The sequence below is a fragment of the Ochotona curzoniae genome, unplaced genomic scaffold (genome assembly GCF_017591425.1).
Source record: "Ochotona curzoniae isolate NIBS_2020 unplaced genomic scaffold, NIBS_Ocur_1.0 contig_2210, whole genome shotgun sequence".
Lineage (NCBI taxonomy): Eukaryota > Metazoa > Chordata > Mammalia > Lagomorpha > Ochotonidae > Ochotona > Ochotona curzoniae.
Window position 1 is genome coordinate 34,900,001 of NW_024465369.1, and position 14,736 is coordinate 34,914,736.

The following is a 14,736-nucleotide window of genomic DNA, read 5'->3' on the forward strand; positions in this document are numbered from 1 at the left end:
AATAAAGCATGCTAAAGTGATAAGAAGTCTGACACTATAAAGCACAGTTTTTACAATAAAAGATGTATTGGGTTAATATGGCTACTCACTGATGCTTACCTGACTAAATATCTTAGCACATTAAATCACAGATACTTACAATCAGTCTTAAGATAAACCAGCTTTCACATTTTCAAGCCCAAAGCATCCTTTCTTGTTTCTTTTATTTAAGTTTGGGGCTTTACGGCTTTAAAATACATCTTTAAAACATATAGTAAAAAGAAACACTGTAGGTTTGCCTATTAGCACCTTGGGCTGCTTTAACATTAATTTGTAAAGTCTATATAAAAGGACTTTGGTTAGAAGTCAATTAAAAACATTTTGTCTTATAAAGAGTGAATCTCACATTCAAACAGGCATTTAACATTATGCTGAATTGCCTCCATGTTTCTATCCATACTAAATCACAATAAATGCACCAATAAATTACAGTAGTCACTGAAAACAGAAATAAAGCAGCATTAAAATTTCTCATGCAGCATATTTCTAAAAAGCATAACAAAAGATTGAACAAGACATGGAGTCTAGAAGTTCTGGTATTATTTTCACATTCTGCAACACACTATTTAAGACTAAATATATTTCAAAATATTTTCCAAGAGTAACTAGTGTGCTATAATATATTTGCATTGAGAAGCAAACCATTACAGTTCAGTTTCTATTGTCCTCTGGGAATAAATTAGTCACTTTCTCTGGTTGTATTTAATATACATCAATATTTAAAAGACACCACAGTTTAAAAGAAGACTGAACATATAACATTAAAAATAAATATTATTTTCATGGACTCAAATAAAAAGGGCATGAATTATTACACACGGACTTCAGCTGTGTATCTATGAAGAGCATAATGATGTCATATTGCTTTTATTGCTGAAAATGTAATCCGAGCAAGCAAAGGAGGAAAGAACCACCCGCAACCCAAACAAACTTAGGTGAATACAAAATGAAAAGCAACATCAATTTCACTGCAGACAAACCCAGTCACACAGATTAAGCAAGCACAATACTGGTGCGTCTTATCTCTGACCACAGGAGGAGGGTAGACAGATTCTACAGGATGAAGAAATTCAGACTATGTAATAGGCAGAATCAATTGTTACCTGCCTCAATCAATGCCGCTCCACTTTCACTGTTCAGCAGCTCACAAATAATTAAAGTTATCCTGGACAAAAACCTCATCTGTAATGACTAGCTAACCGCCACCATGACAAACTTCAAAGTCAGTGATATCAATCTGAATTCAATAGTGTGGAACTGGATATAGCTGATGAATAAGTATGAATCTTACCCTGATGGTCCATGCACGCACTTCATCTGGGCCTGCAGTGAAGAAGTATTCTAGCTGGAGTGCTGCAAACCCAGCCTTAATGATCTTTGGCAAAGCACTGAAATAAAATGAAACAAATTCTCTCAATACTTACATAAGCTGACTGTTGCTGAAGATTGATTTAGAACTAAGAATATTCATTTCACGCAGGGCATGTTAAAAATATGAGTAAATTATCATTCATCTTTCATTGAAAATGTGAAGAGGTCAGAAAGCAAGATCTCTTCTAAAACCGGTTTTAATTGTATTTTTAGCCTGAAGATAGCCATGTTCTAAATTGTTTACTATGTAAGAAAGAAAAATTAGCTCTACCCACCCTATGGCTATTTTCATTCAGTATTAATTATACCTAGGATGTGGGGCATGAAAGCAAAATTATTTGACTGAAATTCAATATTTAAACAATATATTACTGTTACTCAGAAAAAATTATGGCAACTGATTCAGCCTTTACCCTCCCCCACCCAACATGACGAAAGAGTTTTGGCGATCATCCCTCTGCAAAAATATACATAACTAATACCTATGTTATAATTAAAACACTGTACAGAGATGACAGATGACAGTTAAAAACTTAATTTAAAATAAATCTTTTCACTCTGTCTCATGGTAAAGAAAGGAGAAGATTCCCTCTTTATAATGGTAATTACTCTGTCATTTATTATTCTATCAGCGCAAGCAATTAAATTACTGCAAGGAAATAGTTGATAATAAAGTGTAGGGAAAATGAATGCTAATTAACCTTTGTGTCATGTTCGCTTCCAGATACTTCTGTCTCTCCTCAGCACTCAATTCTTGCAACTTGAGTTCCAAGGCCCCACTAAAAGGAATGACCAAGGCACCTGGGTCATACTTGTCCACCCACTCTTTAATTTTTATCAACCTGTAGACAAAAAAGGGCACAACATTATCTTGTAGTGCATGCATGACTGTACCACATTCATTATTATCAAGTAGCACATACATATTCATAAGAATTGCACGGTTTTATGATGCCATCTTTTTGTGTATAGCTTTCCAAGGTCAAGACATTAACAGGCTGCAATTGCTTCAGGTACACGCCATAATATTTTACTGTAATCTAGTTTTACTTTAGCACATTATACATAGGAACTATTACACAAATATTTTTAAACTTTTTAGTTAGAATAAATCTATTCAGCATTAACTCTTGTATCCTTGATAGCCTCACACATTTTTCTTTTTTTATGAAGTCAATATAAAACACAGAAAACATTAAGTTCTGTTTGCATAGGAGTCAGCTTAAAGATATTAGCTAATCTGGAAAAGTGCTTGATAAATAAATGTGATTTGTTCAGCTGAGGTATCTATATTCCAGGTTTAGTTCCTTCTTGGAATAAGCGAATTTACAGGCGTCCATGATTTTGAGAAAGAATTGTGCCAACCAAAGCAAACATACAGGAATATAGATTTACAGACATGGTCAAGCACGTGCACAGTTCACACGTACATCACTTCTGCAGCATGATGAAAGATAGAACTTTTAAAGGAAACAAATTCCCTTTCATCACAAAGCATGTGGAAAGCCAAATCAGTTAGGTAACTGATTTTGTAGCGTGAAAAGACATTACTGAATCTCTTTTCCCCCCTTCAAAGCATGGAGTATTTTGGCAAAGAGGTAAGTGGAATGTAAGTCAAATCAGTGTGGCATATTTATGAATAGGTTCCAATTCTACTTCCTAGTTTTTCCTGCACAGGCAGGTTACCAATGCTTAGCTTCTTTATTTGAAAAACTAGAGATTAGAATAGTACATGTTATACTGTAAACTTGTAACAAAAAGAATGTGTGTAAGCAGGAAACAATTAGTTATTAATTTTCATTCCCAATCATAGCATATAGTCAGAGGATTCTAGAATTAAATTTAGTATAAGACTGACTACAGACTTCATTGAAATTTATATCACAAATTTTAATGTATGCGATAGCCTTAAATAATTCTACTAGCCTGCTATATTTATATCAATGCTGCAAGTGATTACAGCAAAATATTGTGGCAGGAATTCCTTAAATCATCAATGTAAATGCTATTTCAGGGGAAAAGAAGCGAGAATAGAGTCACAAGTCCATCAATACTCAACTAAAAGATGACAGCAAATCAGATTTATTAGAAAATTAAGAATATAGCCCACTGAGCAGTATTTAGGATAATGAAAAACTCACACAACATTTTGTACATGTTTGTTACAAAACAGTAGGTACTCTCCAATGTGTTCTTAGTGGTTTTTGATTTTCATAATAGCATTTCCCTGTTATGTTCACTCTATAAATTGAACCAATTCCTAAATTTATTGTAGAATAAAGAACGTAGAGCTTAAGATGTGATTCTAACCAGCCATTTTCTTATCTAAAATTATGGACATATCAAAAATAAAGAAAATTTAAATTAGCACTTCTGCTTAAAAAAATCCCGAGTCTAAGTTACTTTATAGATTTCAGACTATTCAAACAAAACTCTATATTAAAATATTATCACATCAATGGTTTAGTAATATACTTTCACAAGTTAGAATCAAATATGCAATTTGGAAAAAGCAGATCACATACCAAACACAGATTCAATCAAAGTAAAAAAAAAAAAAACAGGAAAAAGGATAATATGAAAATGTCATACACATATCTTACAAATATGTTCAACACAACTGATAAGACTAGAACTACATTAAAACAGCTAGGAAATAATTACTTTGGCTAAAATATCAATTCAGAATAACAACAGTTCTACCCTGTGATTTTAACAGCCTTTCCTGCAGGGTCTTCAGAGGGATTATTTGCATTCCTCAGGTGTTCTATTGTACAATTCAGATGAATAAAGACTTACAAATCATTCCTCTACCGCCAATGTGAGACTTTGATCTGTGAATACACCATTGTACCTTAACTATAATTGGCAAAAAACCTGACAGTGTAGAGCATCACAAGCTTAATAACAAAGGAGAATATCTCAAAGTGTTGACAGATGATCTTCATAATGCAGAAGCAGAGCTGGTACATTTTAGCAGTAAATGAGCACTGAGGTCTAAAGGTCTCTAAAGTGACTGACATCAGACCTGCTATAGCCTCGGTAAAAGAAAAAGGTGCCGTAGCACTTTCCGTAAAGTGAGTTAGGCTCTTTGCCTGCAAGCTTCACTTTTGTGACTTTCACTGTCATAGAAAACACAGGGAAGATGAAAAGTGAGTTATGTTCTTTGCCTGTCTTTTGTGACTTTTACTATCAAACAAAAGTAAGAAATGTCCTAACATGATTTTTAATTATAGACTTTGAAATAAGTCTTACTCCTGAGTAATTAAAAATATGCCTCAATTTCAAGATTACGAACTATTAGGCCTGCTCATTACAAAAAAATGTGCTAATGAGGAAAAGATCACAAGTTTGAACCCCATAGGGACTACTTACCTTTTGTAAAAAGTCTATTCTCTTACTATAAACCATACCCCAAACTCTAGCTTGTCATTTAAAAAATGTGTGCCACTGGCATATATGGGAGATGGGAAATTAAAGTTCAGTACAACTACTGGAGAACAATCCCAAGCATATTCTGCCAAAGTGACTGAATAATATCGGCATGATCAGCAAATGTGTAAATGTATACCATCTAATTGGTAGTGACCAAAACAAGGAGACCAAGCCACATTTGTTTCTCTTAAAGTTAGGAGTAATTAAGGTGAAGAAAAGCTTCTATTTACTGCAGTTTACTACCTGGTAATGATGCCAAAGTAAAGCATCAAAGCAGGACAACCAATAAAACACTGATCACTCTTCTGAGAAAAACTGCTCAGTTATAATTTTTTGTCTTCGTTGTAGATTGAGTTCTTTATTATTAAATTGCTAAAAAAGAATGTCTCAAATTTATTTCTAGCCCTTTTTAAAAAAGAGATTAATTTTATTGGAATGGCAGACCAGATTTAGACAGAGAAGGAAAGAAAGACAGATGTTTGACCTGCAGCTTTAATCCCTACGTGGCCAGAGCTTTAATCCCAATGGCCAGAGCTGAGCCGATCCAAAGCCAGGAGCCAGGAGCTTCTTCTGGGTCTCCCAAGGTGGCTATAGGGTCCCAAGGCTGTGGGCCATCCTTGACTGCCTTCCCAAGCAACAGGCAGGAAGCTACATGGGAAATAGAGTGCACTGGCACCCATTTGGGACTCCGGTGCTTGCAAAGTGAGGATTTAGCCAATGAAGCGAGCCACTGAACTGGGCTATGCCTCTAATCTTTATTCTGATGTTCTTATCCGATGTTTAAAGTCCAGATTCCAAAATTTAATAGGGTTAGCTTACATTGATTTCCTAGATTTTAATTTTGCTATTAAAATTTTATTTGTTTTTCAAAGCTACCTAATTTTGGGGAATAATTTTCAATCTTTTTTAATGAGTTGTCTAGTTCAACATAAACATAAAAGTTGTTTTCAGATTTTTACTTTTGGTTTCTTGAATATCACCACCCCCCCATGCTCCCATTTGTCACCTGCTAATGAACCTCTAGAGACAGTTGGTTCACTTGCGCGTGTGTGTATGTGAAAATGGCCAGTCTTTGTGGCAGTGGCAGTAGTAGTAGTTAGGTTCCAAGGGAATCCAGTGATCCCCAGGGATAGAGCTATCTACGGCTTAGTTTCTTGCGCTAAATTTCCTGAGACCAAGTTATTTCCCTATCTGGAAGGAGTCGGGTGGCTATGGTTTAGTAGTGGCTTATTCCCCAAGGGCTCACATAATGGTGACTTGGTTCCCAGTACGATCGTATTATGGGTGGAGCTGAGTATAAGTGATTGAGGTTATGGGGCAATATCCTCAAAAGGGACTCATGCTGGTCTCATAAGCTATTCACACCTTTCACAGGAAGCCACCTTCTATGTTGTGATGTGGCCAGAGTGGCCTAGGTAAGTTGCCTAATCTTGAAGCTTCAGCTTCTGAAACTGTGAGCTGAAAAGTCTTTTCCTTTACGTATTATCTGTATTGTTTTCTTTTTTTAAGCAGCAGTACAAAGATAGACTAATACAGGAGTATTTTCCAAGTAGCAAATCATCTTCTAAGCTTTTTGAATGAGTATAGCCCATTGTGCTGTCAACTGCACTGGTACCATCACTGCATTTCCTTATTATTGGCACCTACAGAAAACCTTTTTTGCCTTTAAGTCCTGCTGTGTGTTCAACAACTACCACACCACCATCAATGCCACCCATACCTGGCTATATTATCTGGTGTTTCTGTATCTTAGGCACATGAAGTGAGCTTTCTATATTGGCTCAGTCCACTTTCTTAATTGGAAGCTCTCTATATCAAAATTAAATCCTCCCTGTATAGTATTCTGCAGTATTTTTGAAAAATTTTCTGACCATCACTCACTGTAATAGATTTTATACTTCGACTCCAACTATGTGATACAGATATATTATTTTCACGTATATATTGAAACTGAGAGGTTTCACAAAACAATGGTTGGCTTTGCAAAGCAAAAGTACAGTTCCAATAGTGCCACTTCATATTTTGCGCAAAAATCACATAAAATGTATGTTCTAGCATACTTTTAATAAGAACTTTCTTGACTTAATTTTTACATCTCAGGTACTTTGAGCCTTTCAACTACACCAGCCACTTAAATTCTGATTATATTTCTTGAGAATTCTTTAAAGATGAGTCAATCCAGCACTAAAGCCAAGTTACACTAACAGTTATGAATCTCTACTAAATACTAGAGCTCTCTCAAATCTGCAGTATTTCACTCTGGAATATCTATGTGAATTTACAATCGTTTACAAATGTAATACTTCAAGGTATCACAGCCCTCTTTTCCATGTTCTAAATACCAAGGATGGAAATGAACATAGTTCACAGTGTTCTAAAAATAAAAAGTAAGATTTAAAGAAATAAGGATGTCTTAAAAGATGACTTGTATTTAAAAATTAATCTGATGTTTTACAAATGATACTGAAACCCACACCAAAATTAATCCAACAAACATAAATCCGAAATATGTCATAAATAATATGCTTTCAAAGTAAAAAAAAAAAAAACTAGCACTAGACAATTTGGTATGATAAAAACATGAATATAACACGGAAATGGAGATAGGGCAAGGGGTATACAGGAACTCTTCCTATTACTACCTTACAATTTTTGGGGTAAAATTTAAATGATTCTGAAATGACAATAAATAAAATCCTTTGCGAAAAATTGCTAAAATCTGATTTCATGTTATTTCTTGTAGATATTTTCTGAACAGATATTTATGAACATTACTAACTAGAAAGTTAGTAGTTAAAAACAAAAATATACTTCCCATTCTAGTCTAAATTGAATAGTCTGAGTAATGCATAAGTTGAATCTCTCTTCTGCAAGATCCCATCTGTGACAAACCTAAGAGACTTCAAACTTTACAGTTGTGGTCTGACTTCAGGGAGTTGCACGGAATGAAGATGACAACTCTAATAGTCAGAGTGTGACCATATGACATGCATGCTTGTTAGAAATGCAGTCTAAGGTTCTACTCTAAACCAGAGTCTGCACCTTAGCAAGACCCCCAGGAAGTATATAAACTTGTTAAACTTTCAGAAGCACGGGACAAGAAAAAAAAAAAAAGACTTTAGAAAAAACAGCACAAAACCAGAAAGTGTGATGTCTGTAACTGTATTAAGTGACCATTTCATCACCACACCAATTGAGTGGCAGGAACAACTCATAAAGAAAGGGTTTGTTTTGGCTCACAGTCCAAACTCAGGCATCCCCATTGGTTTGGAGTCTGATGAAGGCAGAGGCTGCGTATCACACACTGTGTGGGGAAGAAGGATCACCCATCAGAGAGACACATGGAGCACATTTGTCTGTACCACCCTTTTCATAAAGCCCTCATGGATCAGTCCGGATCTCTATACCACAACCTGATCCAATGTAATCACTTTTCCACAGACCCTTTTGAAACACCAGAGAGTATTTTCTACTCTCTCAAGAAAAAAAATATTTGTTTTGAATCCTCCATAATGTTGAAGTTTCAGATCACTGTAAAAATAATCAACCTAATTTAGATTGAATAAGCAAGATCAAAAGGGTTTTTTTTTTTACTTTATAAGACACAATCACCTTATTCTAATAAAACTCAACATTGCAAGAAACATTTGCAGTAATCTAGCTTTGCAGTTGACGTTATATTTTATGTACATTTAATTTGAAAAAGGAACAGAAAGATCTATCTTCAGTTTCCTGGTTCAATCCCCAAATGCCTGTGAAATCCAGGCTAGGCCAGAAGCTCAGAACACAAACCAGGCTTCCTACATGAACGGCAGGCACCCAGTCATCCAAACTGTCACCTGCTGCTCCCACAATGCATACCAGCAAGAAGGCAGAATCAGGAACTCCAACACAGTACAAGAGACCTAGGTAGGCGGTGACCCAGACGCTGTGGCAAATCCCTGCCCCCTGGAGTCTGTAAATAAATAGGAAGTCGTTCCAGCAGAAAGCACTTTGTGAAGTCTAAATTCATATCAAGTGAAATGAATATTTTTACAAATTGTTCCCTGTGAGGACCTCACAGAACCACTGTCGGAAAAGTAACGTTTGTAGTCACTCTAATAAGCCCGTGTGTGAGTACGCATGCCCATGCACGCATAAGGAAATGAACTCAATAGAGAAATGGGCATTCTTCATGCAGCCAATGAAAATTAAGTTTTGTCGTTCTTTCGACAACAGACAAGTTTCTTGACTACTGGTAAATAGACGGTAATAAAAAAAATGAAGTAATAGGTATTATGACAAGTAAGAAACCTTAAAAGCACTTATCCCAACACTGGTTTCACTGTGACTTTATCTAGCCCTCTGTACACTTTGAAAAAACAGTTAATACGTACATTTGTTTACACGCAATGATCACGTAATCACTGCATGGAAACAGTGTCTATGCTTAACAAAAGGGTTCCATTTTTGTTTTTAAGTTCTTTGCAGCAAATGACCAAATGGAAAGAAAACATCAGAGTAAGTTCTACTCAGTGTGACTCAATCAGAGTGCTCCATCTTCTAGTTGGCACACAGTTTTAAGGTGAGCATGTGAACCAGGTCTGGTTTCATGGAGACAGTGAGGGGGTGTAGGAAGCCTGCTTGGTGTTTTAGGAAAAGGTTTCAAAACGTGCTTGTGGCTCTTGAGAGGAGAACCTCTGTGAGACACTACTGTGAATGGTGATTACCGGCCCCCCCCCAGGCACTCTGGCGCCCATTCTCAGATGAGAAGAACAGTAACGGAGGAGTGTTTAGGTCCAATGGCTAAGATGCTGAAGTCCCACTCTGAAGTACTCGGGTTCCAGGTTCCTGCTAATGCGGTCCCTGGAAGGAAGTAGTGACAGCTCAAGTAGATGGGCTCTGTTACTTAAATGAGCCCACTCATACTCTTGGTCTTCACATCCCTCGCTCCTAGGCTTCAGTCTGGCTCAGCACTGGCTGTTGCAGAGTGAACCAGCACATGGGAACATTCTGTCTCTTTTTGTCTTCTCAAATTTTTCTTTTTACAAAAGAAAATGGGAGAGCTAGGAAAATCTTTTTCTTTTTTTTAAGAGTAACACGCAGAGACAAAAGAATGAGAGAAAGAGGGGGAAAGAGATAGCTGCCAGGCCTAGAACAGGGCAAAGCTAGGAATACAGAATGAAACCCAGGTCTCCTATGTGGGTGGCAGGAACCTAAGTACTTAGCCATCATTTGCTGAGTTCCCAAGTGCATTAGCAGGAAGATAAACCGAAAGCACGGAGGAGCAGGATCTGAATTAGGTACTCGGTTATGGAATGTCATTGTCTCAAATGCGAGATTAACCTCACCGGACCACAACACTCACCTCAGAAACTTTTTTTTTACATTTATTTTTTATGTTTTTATTAGAAAATCAGATATACAAAGAGGGAGAAAGACAGATCTTCCATCAGTTGATTCACTCCCCAAATGGCCACAATGGCCAGAGCGCTATGCCGATCCGAAGCCAGGAGCCAGGAGCTTCTTCCAGGTCTCCCAGGTGGGTGCAGGGTCCCAAGGCTTTGGGCCGTCCTCGACTGCTTTCCCAGGTCACAGGCAGGGAGCTGGATGGGAAGTGGCACGGCCGGGATTAGAACCAGCGCCCATATGGGATGCCGGCGCGTTCAAGGTGAGGACTTTAGCTGCTAGGCTACCGTGCTGGGCTCAGAAACTTTTTATTCTTGTTAGCACAGGACACTGAATTGACAAATCCATTGAATAGATTACCTGGGTACTGTTACATGTAGGAATTGTCTTTGGTATATGTAGTTGAAAGCATCCCAATATTGATAATTGTAACATTTTGGGAATTCTTCTACCTGACTGTAGCTCCGCTTAATTAGTTAGTCTAACTCCAATCTGTTCTTTAAAACAAAGACTTCTCTAGAGTTTTCCCTGAGTTTCCATATTGGTAAGCTCTATGATCACATTCCACTGGACACTATAAACTGCTTATTATCTTCCATAACAGCAGGAACATCTGAGGTCAAGTATCTTTGTTATGAATTATATCCTCTTGGCATACATTGGAGGATCAACATTACCTGAATAGGTTATTTGAGTGAAAACAGGTTTACCTATTATGACTGAGTAACTCTCCATTGGAAAACCTGAAATCTAAAAACACAATGAAAGTTGAAACTTTTAAGTATACTGACCGCAGAATTTTTGAGCACATATCATGACACCTGTGTCAGATTTTCAAACACTGTGGGTTTTCAAATTAAGGATCACCAACTTATAAAAACTATCCAAACATTCCAAAATCTGAAAAACACCAAAAGACAAAACTCTTCTGGTCATGAGCACTTCAGATAAGAGCTGTTCAACCTGTACATAGCTGGATGATTATAGTTGGTTACTTAACACCTGTTAGCTTTACTCTACTCCTCTGTGAACATATGTAGTTTTGTTTTTCAACTTGTTCTAAATCTACTGGATTTCCTAAGGTGATAGAGAAAGGGTGGGAGCGCAATGTGGAGACAGTGAGGTTCTAGACCTTCCATTCTTATGTTTCAGAGTGGTTTAGTTTAAAATAAAAATATTTACTTCAAAGATAGAGTGACAAACATATACAGAGACACAGGGAGAGAGGAAGAGTGGGCCAGACCCAAACCAAGCTTTCTGATGTGGGACACAACATCCCAAGTGGCAGCTATATTCACTGCTACAACATTTTCATGACCCACTAAATTGTTATGTTGGTCGTCTGCGTAAGTAGGTTTTGGTGTTTTTAAGGACTCTAAAGTTCACTTATTGAATGATCCTTTTTAGATGGAAAATGCTATCATTTTATGGCCTATGCCAGAAATTGAACAACTACAAGTACTAAAATCTTCAGGCACTTCATTCAGACCTCTGTCTAAAAGCTATTTTTTGGCATCTTTCCACAAAATGGACTCTAACTTTCCATTTTCTGTCACTTTCTATTTCTCTACCTTGACTTTTTCCCCCATAGCACTTACTGTATTATGTACTTTACATCTATTGTTTCCATCAGTATTGGTGGCGCCATTTGTCCAGGTTCTATAGCAAGGAACTGTTGAATACCTTGCTCTCTGTATTATCTCTAGCACCATCCATAATGGTGCCTATCATAAGCAGATACTCAAGAAACTTCGGGTGAATCAGTGAATAAGAATAAATTAAGCTGAAACTTATTCTAAAGAAGATGAGGCAAAAAAGGAAATTTAAAATATGGCCAGTAGTGCAGTGTATTAATCCTGTATCCTGTGCCACTGGCATCATATAGACAAGGGTTTGAATCCCAGCTGCTTGATTTCTCACCTAGCTCCTTGTATATGGGCTTAGGAAACAATGAAGGATGGTCCAAGTCTTTGGGACCCTGTGCCTGTGTGGGAGACCTCGAAGAGGTTTCTGACTTTCAGCTTTAGTTCAGCTCAGCTCTGGACATCATGGCTACTTGGGGAGTGAACCAACACATGGAAGAACCTCTCTCTATGTCACTCCCTCACTTTCTATAAAAGCTGCTTTTTAACTTAATGAATCTTCTGTCTTTTGCTAGACTCAGCATTTAAACAGGGAATAACATTCTATTGTAGTTTACAAAATCTTTTTAAAACACACACACACACACACACACACACACACACACACACGCACACTATACCAAGTCAAAGAAGCACAAAAATGTTGCATACTATATCATGCATTTTATTTGAAACAACCTCAACAGGCAAATCCAGAGAGGCAGAAAGTAGTTCGGTGATTTCTAGGGCCTAGTTAGAGGGGGCAATGAGGATAGCATGTCTGGGCTTCTTTCTGGGTAGTGAAAAAGTCCTGGAGTTTGTGGTGATGGTAATATAGTACTGTGTATACATTAAAAGCCTACCACCTGTGCCCTTTAAAAGGGAGAAATTCATTTATGTGAATTACAGCTAAATAAAACGCTACCAAATCCCAAAACTAATCTGAGAAATAATCTAAAAGTAAAAATCAGCAGTGTTTCTTACGTTATTATCCTGTAATGTCTGATCTTGTGGAGATAGTGTAGGGCCAACAGAAAAAAACAGGTTTTGGAGTAGTACAAGCATCAATTCAAATTATAGCTTCTTTGTGTCCTAGCAGTCTGACTTTAGGAAAGCCATTTAACCTCCTCAAGCTTCTGTTTAATCAGCTATATCAAAAAAATACCTACTCTGGGCCTGGCACGGTGGCGCAAGTGGTTAAGGTCCTCGCCTTGCACGCCCGGGATCCCATATGGGCACTGGTTCTAATCCCGGCAGCCCCTCTTCCCATCCAGCTCCCCGCTTGTGGCCTGGGAAAGCAGTCGAGGACGGCCCAAGGCTTTGGGACCCTGCACCCGAGTGGGAGACCCGGAAGAGGCCCCTGGCTTCAGATCGGCATAGCATCGACCGTTGCGCTCACTTGGGGAGTGAGTCATCGGACGGAAGATCTTCCTCTCTGTCTCTCCTCCTCTCTGTATATCCACCTTTCCAATAAAAATAAAATAAATCTTAAAAAAAAAAACCCTGCTCTAATAGGTTGATAATTAGGATTAAAGTGCCTTGAATAAAGGTCTTCAAATGTTCGCTCCAGTTTTGGCTGCTGCCTGTCAGTGAGTGGATCTTTTTCATTCTCAACAGTTACTGTGGAATTAACAAATACTGTGAGATGGGTTGTAAGTAAAGAATGGCAGTTTCTTTTAAAAATCAGGTCTCCATGTCTGAGGATGCTTGTCTGAATGATTGTTGTAGATAGGGAGGAAAGGAAAGAAGTCAAACCTAGTGAAGGCAAAAATATGTACTAAGCAACCCCTCGTACTAATGGCCTTTACGCTGGATGTTGGGGATGCATCCCTGAAAAAGCAGTGTAGGTGAGGGAGAGGGGAGGAAAGAGAAAACAAACTGGCAATTGCAAGAGGGGCAGGGTGCAGTGCCCCAGGCATTAATAGGGGTTGCCCTGATCTCTTACCCACAGTTTTAATATAATTAGAATTTGGCTTCATTAAAACCAGAAATTGTTGAGAACTTCATCTAATGGTGTTTTCAATTGCATACCTATTCAGTATGAATAAGGAAGTTCACAAAGAGAGCTGGGATTTTGTGTGGCTAGTAAGAAAGCAAAGAAATTCCCAGGAAAAGATGGATCAACGTATGTATTGAGTGAGAGAAGTCATGTGCAATGGTTGGGATAAGCCAGGTTAGATCTAGGAGCCAGGAACTCCAATCAGGTCTCCTAAGTGCGTGGCAGGGGCCCATTTCTGTCACTTTCTTAGGTGCTAAGCAGGAGCTGGATGGAAAGTAGAACAGCTGGGACTTGAAGCAGTGCTGAGCCCTGCTGCTAGCATTATAGGTGGCTTCAGCTAAACCCATTGTACCACAACATCAGCCCCTTGGGAAATCAAACTCTGCAACTGACAAGTCTATTTTCAATTTTGTTCACATTGAGATAGAAGTTTTTATCTTTCAATAATTAGTCTAAAAGTCATTAAATGTGACAAACCTTTTCAGTGTTAACTAAACACAATAACATAAAAATAATATTGTCCATCAAACTGGTAAAGATTACAACAACTATAGTAGAGCAGGCACTGTGACACAGCGAGTTAAATCCTTATTTAGGATGCTTATAAACCATTTTGAGTTTTGACTATTCTTTCAATCCAACTCTTTGGTAGTGTACTTGGAAGGCAGGGAATGAAGGTTCAAGTCCTTGCATGGCCTGGCTCATTCCTGGGCATCAACAGCCTTTTGGGGAGTGAACCAGTAGATGCACAAATCTTCCCTTACAACTCTGTCACTCTGCTCTTGAAACAGTATTATAAAATATAGGAAAAAAACCCCACAGTGAATAGAGAATATAATATTGATTCATCCAAGAAGTATTTATTTAATATTTACTGCCAGA

At 37.7% G+C, this 14,736-nt stretch overlaps 1 protein-coding gene across 2 annotated transcripts in view; it reads right to left on the reverse strand.

Annotated features, from left to right (window-relative positions):
* Nucleotides 1–14,736, reverse strand: part of OLA1 (Obg like ATPase 1) — a 144,577-nt gene that overhangs the window by 4,520 nt on the left and 125,321 nt on the right. The window contains exons 8-9 of one of the 2 annotated variants that reach the window (XM_040971734.1): nt 2,112–2,189; nt 1,331–1,427 (exon numbers count right to left, since the gene is read on the reverse strand). In XM_040971734.1, coding sequence (XP_040827668.1) covers nt 1,331–1,427; nt 2,112–2,189 — 175 coding nt within the window. Of the gene's footprint in view, nt 1–1,330; nt 1,428–2,111; nt 2,253–14,736 lie in introns of both variants that reach the window. The other variant, XM_040971732.1, reaches the window with a different exon arrangement.